This window comes from Boleophthalmus pectinirostris, unplaced genomic scaffold (assembly GCF_026225935.1).
Source record: "Boleophthalmus pectinirostris isolate CB_2022bp ecotype Guang Dong unplaced genomic scaffold, ASM2622593v1 HiC_scaffold_12, whole genome shotgun sequence".
In the NCBI taxonomy this organism is placed as follows: domain Eukaryota; kingdom Metazoa; phylum Chordata; class Actinopteri; order Gobiiformes; family Gobiidae; genus Boleophthalmus; species Boleophthalmus pectinirostris.
In genome coordinates, this window is record NW_026571018.1 from 39652374 (window position 1) to 39664373 (window position 12000).

General features: G+C 44.0%; 1 protein-coding gene across 1 annotated transcript in view; it reads left to right on the top strand.

Annotated features, from left to right (window-relative positions):
* The window catches only part of elmod1 (ELMO/CED-12 domain containing 1), a 13946-nt gene extending 8060 nt beyond the window's left edge, over positions 1-5886 (top strand). The window contains exons 7-11 of the mRNA XM_055149006.1: positions 588-721; positions 1201-1269; positions 3357-3407; positions 4021-4154; positions 5225-5886. Coding sequence (XP_055004981.1) covers positions 588-721; positions 1201-1269; positions 3357-3407; positions 4021-4154; positions 5225-5400 — 564 coding nt within the window. The 3' untranslated portion in view covers positions 5401-5886. The remainder of the gene's footprint in view (positions 1-587; positions 722-1200; positions 1270-3356; positions 3408-4020; positions 4155-5224) is intronic.
* Positions 5887-12000: the final 6114 nt, after the last annotated feature.

Genomic DNA, 12000 nt, shown 5'->3' on the forward strand with positions numbered 1-12000 from the left:
ACATCGTCCCTCCAGTGTGTCCTGGGTCTTCCCGGTGGGACTTGAACACCTTCCGAGGGAGATGAAGAGGAGGCATCAGAACACTGAACTCGTCCACTTGAGGCAGAGACTCTCCCGCCCGGAGACGACAAGACGCCTTTTTCCGGTCCAGAACCACAACCTCGGAGGAGCTGATCTTCATCCCAGACGCTTCACACTCGGGTCAAACGGCCCCAGAGCACATTGTTTGTGTTTGCTGTTGCGTTATCAGAGTGATCATTTTCTAAAACTTTTTCTAAAAGTTTTGTTCACATGAGTGCTCCTGACTCTTCTGAGGATTTGTTCTTGTCAGTTAAGAAAAAGTTTTGTGAAGGCCAAAAATAAGAAGTTAAGTACAAATGTGTTCATAAGAGGCTCAATGTCTCCAGCTCCAAGTGTCAGAGCATCAACTTTTTCTCCAGACACAATCACATGGAGCAGCTCAGATGAGTTTGAGTTTAATTCAGTCCATCTGTGATCAGCAAAGAAGCAGAGAGAAGCTCTGGTTTAACTCAGGACTACAGTGTGTGACCTCTGACCTCTGACCTCTGCTCTGTGTGTGTTTGCAGCTGTGGAGGGAGCTACGTCCCGACTGCCCTCTGACCGGGAGGATTTCTAAACAGTGGAGTGAGATCGGGTTCCAGGGCAGCGACCCCAAGACCGACTTCAGAGGGATGGGCCTGCTGGGCCTCAGCAACCTGCTGTGAGTGTCCTGACCCCTGGAACTGACCCCTGTCCCCCTGAACCTCTAAACCCCTGAACCCCTGAACCCCTGAACCATGTCCCCTGAACCCCTGAACCTCTAAACCCCTGAACCCCTGTCCCCCTGAAACTCTGTCCCCCTGAACCTCTGAACCCTGAACCATGTCCCCCTGAAACCCTGTCCCTGAACCTCTAAACCCCTGAAACCCTGAACCATGTCCCCCTGAACCCCTGTCCCCCTGAACCTCTAAACCCTGAACCCCTGTCCCTGAACCCCTGTCCCCCTGAAACTCTGTCCCCCTGAACCCTGAACCCCTGTCCCCCTGAACCTCTGAACCCTTGAACCCCTGAACCCTGAACCCTTGAACCTGAAACCCTGAACCCCTGTCCCCCTGAAACTCTGTCCCCCTGACCCCTGACACTATGGACCACAGTAAACTCACAAAAGCCCTGATGCCCTCCCGTTTTCTCTCTCTGCAGATACTTTGCTGAACACGACAAGACCACGGCTCTTCAGATGCTCAACGACTCTCTGCAGCCCAAACACAAGTACGTGTCTGTCCCCCCGCCACCGCCACCGCCGCTCTGTGCTCATGTGCTCACTCATACGGTCACTCATACGGTCACTCACGTGGTCATGTGGTCACTCATGTGGTCAGTCATGCCTTAGCTGGGCCCTTAGTGCCTGTTTGGGGCCCCACAGGTGCACGGCCCTGTTGTGTTACTCGTCTGACAGGGGCCTCTGCTGTGTGTCTCACTTCACCTCCATTGCTGCCGCTGCCGCCGTCGCTCTACCTGCTTCTGTCTGTGTGTGGCGCTGTGGTGCTGCAGGAGCCCGGGCAGCAGACACAGGTACTGCACTCAAGTCATCTGCACCAGGTCACCTCCCCACCAGGTCACCTCCCTCCTACCTCCTACCTCCAGCCTCTGGGTCTGCATGGGTGTGTTCAGAGGAGTTTAGGTGTATCCATGTGTGTTCAGAGGTCTTCAGAGGTGTTCAGAGGAGTTCAGAGGTGTTCAGAGGAGTTCAGAGGTGTTCAGAGGAGTTCAGAGGTGTTCAGAGGAGTTCAGAGGTGTTCAGGTGTGTTCAGAGGAATTCAGGTGTGTTCAGAGGTGTTTAAATGTGTTCAGAGGAGTTCAGAGGAGTTCAGGTGTGTTCAGAGGAGTTCAAGTGTGTTCAGAGGTGTTCAGATGTTTTCAGAGGAGTTCAGAGGAGTTCAGACGTGTTCAGAGGTGTTCAGATGTTTTCAGAGGAGTTCAGAGGGGTTCAGATGTTTTCAGAGGTGTCCAGAGGAGTTCAGACGTGTTCAGAGGATTTCAGATATGTTCAGATGTGTTCAGAGGAGTTCAGAGGAGTTCACATCTATTATTTATTATAATTTTTATTATTTTATTGAATTATTTTTATTTATTATATTATTTATTTACGAGTAAGAATATTTTTCTTTCCTGTACACCGGTAAATTTCCTTGAGGTAGCAGCACTACTCGGCGACAGTGGGGATGCACTGATACGATTCTCAGGTGGAAAATCAGTTACATTTTAGACCTAAAAAGAAGGAAAACTTCACTGTGTTTTAAGGAAACAGGTGCCATTTTCTGTCCCTGCGCCGGAATCGGTATCAGGTATCAGCAAATACTCAAAATCACAGAATGGAAAGAGTTGGATTAGTGCATCCCTGGTTCACAGTAGTTGTAATGACAGAAGTATTTTTATCAGTAGTATCGATAGTAGTAGATAGTAGATGGTATTAGCTTTTTTAGAGACAGACGTTTCTTTTGTTTTTTCTGGTCAAATACTTTTACTTTCATATAATGGATAAAAATAAGCAACGGTTTTGAGTCTGAGCACTTTGAGCAAGTTTTTAGACGTAAACATTAGCATTAGTTTGGTCCTGACAGTGAAAGTGACAGGAGCATCTTCACCATCAGTCATTTCACATTTACAGAGTCATTTTACTAACACAACAGCACCTCCATCTGGACTCTCACCGCCACCAGAAAAAAACTAAACAAACTACAATATGTGGGCTTAAAGTGCTGCTGATTCCTTTAGAACAAAGTGCTGCTGATTCCTTTAGGACAAAGTGCTGCTGATTCCTTTAGAGCAAAGTGCTGCTGATTTCTTTAGACCAAAATGCTGCTGATTTCTTTAGGACAAAGTGCTGCTGATTCCTTTAGAACAAAGTGCTGCTGATTCCTTTAGAGCAAAGTGCTGCTGATTCCTTTAGACCAAAATGCTGCTGATTCCTTTAGACCAAAATGCTGCTGATTTCTTTAGGACAAAGTGCTGCTGATTCCTTTAGAGCAAAGTGCTGCTGATTCCTTTAGGGCAAAGTGCTGCTGATTCCTTTAGGACAAAGTGCTGCTGATTCCTTTAGAGCAAAGTGCTGCTGATTCCTTTAGGGCAAAGTGCTGCTGATTCCTTTAGGGCAAAGTGCTGCTGATTCCTTTAGACCAAAATGCTGCTGATTCCTTTAGGACAAAGTGCTGCTGATTCCTTTAGGGCAAAGTGCTGCTGATTCCTTTAGGGCAAAGTGCTGCTGATTCCTTTAGGACAAAGTGCTGCTGATTCCTTTAGGACAAAGTGCTGCTGATTCCTTTAGAGCAGTTTTTTAAAGTTTGTTTTTGTCACAGTGAGATGGACCAGAGCGAGTGGGAGCAGAAGAGCAGAGACAAGGCCATAGGGTAAGACAAATACACACACAGACACACACACACACACACACACACACACACCTAAATGTCCCATATCACACTATGATCTCTAATCTGTTGTCGTTTCCTCGTCACACACAGACCTGGAGTTGTGTTTTGTTTCATTCACACAAACCCTGCACATTTAGACCGAGCTCTTCTCTCAAACTGAAAACACTCTGTTCCACCTTGTGATGTCGTCCAGTGGCAATACAGGAAATGCTCCGCTGTGTTTTTAAACTCCACACACCTCCACTAGAATCATTTGGATTTTTTTTTTTTTTTTTGTCAGCGCTGGAGTCGCCGATCTCGAGTGAACTAAAAGGTAAAAGGAGCTGTTCACTTGGAAACTACCACTTCATGACATCACAAGGTGGAACAGAGCGTTTGGAGCTTTAAGAGTTACTCAGACGTGTGCGAGTGAAACAAAACACAAGTCCAGGTCTGTTTTTGAGGAGGAAACATTAGAACATCACTTGAATGTCACAGGGGTCCATTTTTTGAGATACAGGAGCTTTAAAGTTTTTCTTACTAATCTGACTCTTCCTCTTCTCTCCTCCTCTTTTCTCTTCCTCTTCCTCCTCTCCTCTGTGTCTGTGTGTAGTTATTCGTTCGCCATCGTGGGCATTAACATCACGGAGCTGGCGTATTCTCTGCTGCTGAGTGGAGCTCTGAAGACTCACCTGTACAACGTGGCTCCGGAGATGTCCACCCTGCAGCACTTCCAGCAGACCTTCTGTGAGTCCTGATCACACCCACCCACGCCCACCACCAGCAGGGGGCGCAACGTACGCTGTGTGCGCAAACGGACGGAGCTGGGTTCAGTAGAGCTTTTTCACGTCACCTGAAGTGTCCCGCTGTAGGTTTGCCCAACTTCCGGTTAATGGTTTTGTGCTGGAGAAGACGACACAAATTTACACAGAAAAACCATTAACCGGAAGTTCTACAAACCTAAATCCGTGTGTCATTCGTTTTTCAAAATAAAACCAAACATAAGAAAATGGAAAAACAACGATTTTCTTCATTTTTTGTCTCCAAAACCAAAATGAGAAAACGAATAATGACTGTTTCCCGTTTCCGTGGCTTAAACTGCAATGTCGTTTTTTTGCACCGCCTACGGATTGAACCAGGACTAAACCAGGACTGAACCAGGACTAAACCAGGACTGAACCAGGACAAATCAAGACTAAACCAGGTCTAAACCAGGACTAAACCAGGACAAATCAAGACTAAACCAGGTCTAAACCTGGACTAAACCAGGTCTAAACCAGGTTCTAAATTTGTTGCAGTCCCGGTCTCAGTCCTGGTTTGGTCCTGGTCCGATCCTGGTCTCAGTCCTAAACCAGGACTAAACCAGGACTGAACCAGGACTGAACCAGGAGTGTCAGAAACGGGAAACGGCCTTTATCCGTTTTTTCCATTTTTCATTTAAAAACAAAATTGAAAACTGAAAAAAAAAAAAACGAATCGTTATCTGTTTTTGTCATTTTGGTTTTGGAGACAAATAATGAAGAAAATCATTGTTTTTTTGTTTTTTTTGTTTTCTTATTTTTGGTTTTATTTTGAAAAATGCTTGACACACAGATTAAACAGATTAACCTACAGTGGGACACTTCAGCCGCTGTGAAAAAGATTTGTTGACCTCCTGAAAAAGCGTGGTCCTTTTCTCTGGAGCTGCTGCCGTCACACTCGTCAGTTTGGTCTTAAAATGTTCTCCTCTCCTCCTTCTCTCTTTCTTCTCTCCTCCTTCTCTCTTTCTTCTCTCCTCCTTCTCTCTTTCTTCTCTCTTTCTTCTCGTCGTCCTGCAGGTTTTCTGATGCAGGAGTTCCACAGTTTCTGGGTGGAGGAGGATCCCAGTGACATCATGGAGTTCAACCGCGTTCGCTCCAAGTTTCAGAGGAAGATGGAGAAGCGGCTGCGGAGCCCGGACGCCGCTCTGTGCCCGCGCTTCTCCGCCTCCGACCTGCACCTGGTCAACCTGTGAGCCCCGCCCCCTGCCCTCACCTGACCCCGCCCCCATCTGACCTGAACACACCTGAGCCCAAACACACCAGACCCCGCCCCCATCTGACCCCAAACACACCTGACCCCGCCCCCATCTGACCCCAAACACACCTGATCCAAACACACCTGATCCAAACACACCTGAGTCAAAACACACTTGAGTCAAACACACCTGATCCAAACACACCTGACCACCGCCCCATCTGACCCCAAACACACCTGATCCAAACACACCTGATCCAAACACACCTGACCCCGCCCCCATCTGACCTGAACACACCTGACCCTACCCACACCTGAGCCCGAATACACCTGACCTGAACACACCTGAGCCCAAACACACCTGAGTCAAACACACCTGACCTAAACACACCTGATCCAAACACACCTGACCCCGCCCACACCTGAGCCCAAACACACCTGATCCAAACACACCTGACCCCGCCCCCATCTGACCTGAACACACCTGACCCTACCCACACCTGAGCCCGAATACACCTGATACACAACACACCTGACTGACCCAAACACACCTGATCCAAACACACCTGATACAAACACACCTGACCCCAAACACACCTGATCCAAACACACCTGAGTCAAACACACCTGACCCCGCCCACACCTGTCCTGAAAACACCTGACCCAAACACACCTGACCCCGCCTCCTCACGAGCCCCGCCAATCAGCTAGTCCCATGTCACTGCCACGCCCCCACACTGCCCACTGCGTCACCAGCGTCTCATGAGCCGCTCCCACCGCTCAGTCTGACCCCGATCTGACCCCGATCTGACCCCGATCTGACCCCGATCTGACCCCGATCTGACCCCGATCTGACCCCGATCTAAGGATTTATTTATTTAAGTTTCATTGAAAGTCGTGTTCAGTCGGGTCGTTGTGTCTCGAAGCGAAACCTTCATGAAAATATAAAACAAAACCGATCAAAGTAACGGTCAAGTTTATCAGTTTATGTCAAATCACACCAATTAAAAAACAGAACAGTGACTATTTTAATTTTGATATTTTATTCTCTCTGGTTTATCTGAAGTTTTTTTGCTGAAGGACGAACCTGAAAAATCGTTGCAGTTTCGTGCACAAACTCGTCTCGCGTTTATCTTCACGTCTTAGAAAGTGAAGCAGCGAGAAACTCTAAACCACAGAAATATAATAAAAATGTTTTTTATTTTAGATTCGTGGTCGACTCTGAATTCACACCAATAAACCAGAGAGAATAAAATATCAAAATTAAAATCGGCACCGAGAAATTAAATATTGGAAAAAAGATCGAGGTCGAAATCTTTTTTTTTTTCTTTTTGTTTGACACTAAAACGGAAAAATGAAATGAAACTGTTTTCCCATTTTATTGTTTTTCGTTCTTAATTGAAATTCAAAAGAACGAAAAAAAAAAAACGGTACCCGGACCTTTTAGTGTCTCCGGTTTTGTTTGACTTCATTTTGGGGGTTTTGGGATGTTGTGGCGCGAGATCTCGTCCCGTCGTCGCTTCTCACCGACGGACGATTCATCACATTTGTACGTTTCGAATGTCACTTCGTGTTGTACGAGCGAAACGACCACAGATCAGCGGCGGGTGCAGTTTTCTCCATTTCGTGACTCGAGTAAAAGTCCAGAAACGTGAAAAAAAATAAGTAAAAGTATTAAGAATGTTTTACCGTTGATTTCTAAATGTTTGCAGCTGTTTTTGTGCTTCTTGTTTTGCTCAAAGTTTGGACGGAAACTTGAATGAAACGTGCTAAATATAAGACTTTCAAATGTAGTAAAATAAAATGTATTTAAGTAAAGTACAGAGACGTAAAAACTGTACTTCAGTGTTGTACTTTTACTTTTCCACCGCTGCTACAGAAATATTACAAAGCTGTAGCTGCGTTTTTACACGGAGAAAAATCAATCCAGAAAGTTTCAAAAAGAATGTAATTTTTTTTTTCTCTGTTGAAATTGTAAAAAATCAGAAGCAGAAATGTAAACGCGAGAGTTTGTTCTGTTTTCTAAAGTCTCCGCTCAGTGTTCACGGGTCAAAAGTCGACGAAAAAGTGTTTATGACGGGTCAGACGACGGGTTTTACTCAAACACACTCGAGATCTAAAATGAAACATTTATTTCACAATTTGAACGTTTATTTTCAATTTCTACGTCCTGGCGTCTTGAGATGATCCTGCGACAAACACAACGAAATGCATTTATTTGGTTGAAATCGTGTTTAAAATATCAGAAATAAAAAAAAGTGTTTCTTGTGTAAACGACGAAAAATTATATATATATTTATGTTTACGAATGGTACTTTTCAACCATGACGAAAACCAGAACTAAAACCAGAACCAAAGTAGGACTAAACCAGGACTAAAGTAGGACTAAACCAGGACTAAAGCAGGACTAAACCAGGACTAAACCAGAACTAAACCAGGACTAAACCAGGTCTAAACCAGGACTAAACCAGGTCTAAACCAGGACTAAACCAGGTCTAAACCAGGACTAAAGTAGGACTAAAGAAGGTCTAAACCAGGTCTAAACCAGGACTAAACCAGGACTAAAGTACGACTAAAGGAGGACTAAACCAGGACTAAACCAGGACTAAACCAGGTCTAAACCAGGACTAAACCAGGTAAACCAGGACTAAACCAGGACTAAACCAGGACTAAACCAGGACTAAACCAGGACTAAACCAGGACTAAACCAGGACTAAACCAGGACTAAACCAGGACTAAACCAGGACTAAACCAGGACTAAACCAGGACTAAACCAGGTCTAAACTAAACCAGGACTAAACCAGGACTAAACCAGGTCTAAACCAGGACTAAACCAGGACTAAACCAGGACTAAACCAGGACTAAACCAGGACTAAACCAGAACTAAACCAGGACTAAACCAGGACTAAACCAGGATCTAAACCAGGACTAAACCAGGACTAAACCAGGACTAAACCAGGACTAAACCAGGACTAAACCAGGACTAAAAACGCTGTCATCTTGACTAACATAAATAAAATCATTAGATTTGGTGTTTGAGTTGAACTGCGTCGTTGAAATTGTCCTAAACGCTTTAATCCAGAGTTTGAAAAGTTTTACGCAGATATAAACTTAAAAAAAAAAAAGAAGTGTTGGAGTTTGAAAAGTCGTCCTGTAGATTCTCGTCTCGTCTCATTTTTATATTCTGTATTTAAATCGTCTTATAATAAAAACGTACGGGAATGAATATAACGAGATTCACACTTTTAGAGTTAGAAACGTTCACGCTGCTTTTAACGATTGTTTTTTTTCGAATGTCTCACTCACGCTCACGTTAAAGCTTCACTGTGTAACTTTTCTGGCGTCGGGTAAGTCGCCCGCTCGTCTCCACGGGAACGCACCGCCGCTTCGTTCGAGGATGTTCCGCGGCGTCGCTTTATTAAACGTCGCCCGTTTGATTGAATTTCAGATGTTTTTTACCGTGTTTTTCGGACAATAAGTCGCACTTTTTTCACGGTTTGGGTGAGATTTGTACGAAAATAAATAATTTCACGTGTTTGTTGTTTTCACACTGAAGCAGACAGGGGGCGCTCAAAGTATCTGCTGCTTCTCGAATTTCGGTCTTCCAGTTATCGCGCCATCCATACTGGGAAGGATCATCTAAAAAAGTGAACATCAGTCGATCTTTTCAAGTCTTTTGAACCATTTCACTTTTGTTTCTGGTTCTGATATTGTCATATTTTAGTTTTGGGATTCGGACGTCGTCATTGTTGTGGTTGTTGGATCCAAACAGCAGAAAACGACTCGAGGAATTTGTTTGCGAACTTCATAAATACAAAAGTGAATCAGATGTGTGTGACTCAAACCTCTGTTCAAACTGTTTCTCTTCCCAACGGAATTGAAAAATAGTGAAAGGTGAAGGTGATGGGCAGGATTGATCCACAGGAAGAACCAAAAAGGAAACATTTGTCTGACTAAGAAATCATCCTGAGTTTACAGAGAACATTTTGTATGTGGAGCCACGACAAAACAAAATCCCGTTTGTTAATGTAGAGGAGCAGAAGACAAACAGACTGAGCTGCACTTTCTTGTTCTTGTGGTTTTACACAAACATCACGTCTTGGTCTTTGCAGTGGAAGGTGTTTCTTGGTGAACAGTTGGAGACTTTCACTTTGGCCTTGACTTTTTAAATTCATAACCAAGGTTGAGCGAAGGATCAGGATTTTGTTTTGTCGTCGCTCCACATACAAAATGTTCTCTGTAAACTCGGGATGATTTCTTAGTCAGACAAATGTTTCCTTTTTGGTTCTTCCTGTGGATCAATCCTGCCCATCACCTTCACCTTTCACTATTTTTCAATTCCGTTGGGAAGAGAAACAGTTTGAACAGAGGTTTGAGTCACACACATCTGATTCACTTTTGTATTTATGAAGTTCGCAAACAAATTCCTCGAGTCGTTTTTTGCTGTTTGGATCCAACAACCACAACAATGACGACGTCCGAATCCCAAAACTAAAATATGACAATATCAGAACCAGAAACAAAAGTGAAATGGTTCAAAAGACTTGAAAAGATCGACTTTGACAATAGACACGTCCCACTGGGAAAACAAACATGGAGGTTTGAAGACGCAAAAGTGGTGTCGCTTTTTTTATTCCGCATTTAGACGAGTGTTTTCCGGAGTAAATCTGCGCGCACACGGTGACGCAAAAGTGTGTTGAATTGGACTGGGTGGATGCTAGACGACTCGGTGCTGCTGTGATACACTAGTACATGACCTGAGCACACGTGACCAGAGTTTTGCGTCTTGGGCAGTGGAAACGGAAAAGCTACGGTGGAGCCTGTTCAGCTTTTACACTCTGGAGGTGGGTTCAGATTTTTGCGTTTTTAAGCCCCAAAAACGCCGTCACCGTCTAAACGAAAGACACTTCACATAAAATATTTTGTTGTTGTTACCCACAAGTGTTCTCGTGTGAACAGGCCCCAAAAGTGTGCGTTAAGACGAGACTTAAAGGAATAGTTCAGGTTTTTTGACATGAATCTGTGTGTCGTCCCCGTGAGCAGCGTCGTGCATCAACACGACTCACCCCCGACAGCGTCCGGTGACACAGACACTGGACGTTTTCAGAAGAGTGACACATTTGCATCACAAAACCGTCGTCCTCCAAAAAGTCAGACCTCACAATCGCACAGATTGTTTTGAGAAGAAAAACACTTTATTTTAATGTCCCCAGCACAACTTGTCGGACGACTTTCATCAGCACCGAAAACGTCCAGTGTCTGTGTCACCGGACGCTGTCGGGGGTGAGTCGTGTTGATGCACGACGCTGCTCACGGGGACGACACACAGATTCATGTCAAAAAACCTGAACTATCCCTTTAAAACTCTCCGCTCTCCATTTTATAAAATATAATAAAAAAAAACAAAATAAAATAAATTTCCCCCCAAAATTGCGACTTATATATGTTTATTTTCTTGTTCATTTTTTGGCTGGTGCGACTTAAACTCCGGTGCGACTTACTGTCCGGGAAATACGGCACGCGTTCCACAGATCTGACCCGTAAACTCGGCCTTGGCTCCATGGACATTGTCAAAGCCGTCATTAAAGTCACGCTGTGGGACATTCGGGGCAGCGCAGACACGAGCAGCCGGCGTCGCCCGCACCAGGAAAAGCCTTTAACAAGTCGTTTACATAAAGTTCTTTTTGAATGTGACGTCGTCTCTCGTGTCGTTCGACCAAAGCAAAAAGCGAAACGGAAACGGAAACGGAAACGTGCTCCGGCGTTTCAGCAGGAAGCGAACAAACAAAACGGTAAATAAAAAGCGTCAGGGTGCGGTCGGGTTCGTGCGTGTGACCTGATGTTTCCTGTTCACCGCTCGAGCCCTTGGAGCCCGTTTGAGAGCGAAACTTTTACACGATCACAAAATAAAACGTAAAATAAAATAAGACGCTCCGGACTCCACGAACACGAGCTCACGTTCGCCGCCGTCTCCTTTACACGATCGTGAATTGTATCATGACGGATTATCACTTTTGTATTTTGAAATGTATTTTTGAAAATGTGTTATAAACATTCTACATCCTTATTTATTTTATATTGTATTTTGATGAATTTCTTCTTTCTGTAAAAATTACTGTAATTTTCTCTTTACAATGATTTTGTGTATTTATTTTATGTTATAATTGATTGAATTATTGGTATTGGTTAATGTATTTAATTAAATTTTATTATTATTTTATTTATTTTTTTATCTTGCTACCAAAAGTCCAAGATTGTCAAATTGAAATGTATTTTTTAAAATTTTTTTGTGTAATTTTGACATGTTAAATTAATAATAGATTGTACTATTATGAACCAGGATTAAACCTGGACTAAACCTGAACTAAACCATGACTAAAACAGGATTAAACCAGGACTAAACCAGGTTTAAACCAGGACCAAACCAGGACTAAACCTGCACAAAAACAAGGTCTAAACCAGGACTCAACTAGAACCAAACCAGAACCAAACCAGAACTAGACCAGGACTATGAGGGATTCTGAGATATTTGTGCGACTGAAACAACAGTCCTGGCAAATCTTATGAAAGTTTAGATTTTTCTTGATTTTTTTAAAAT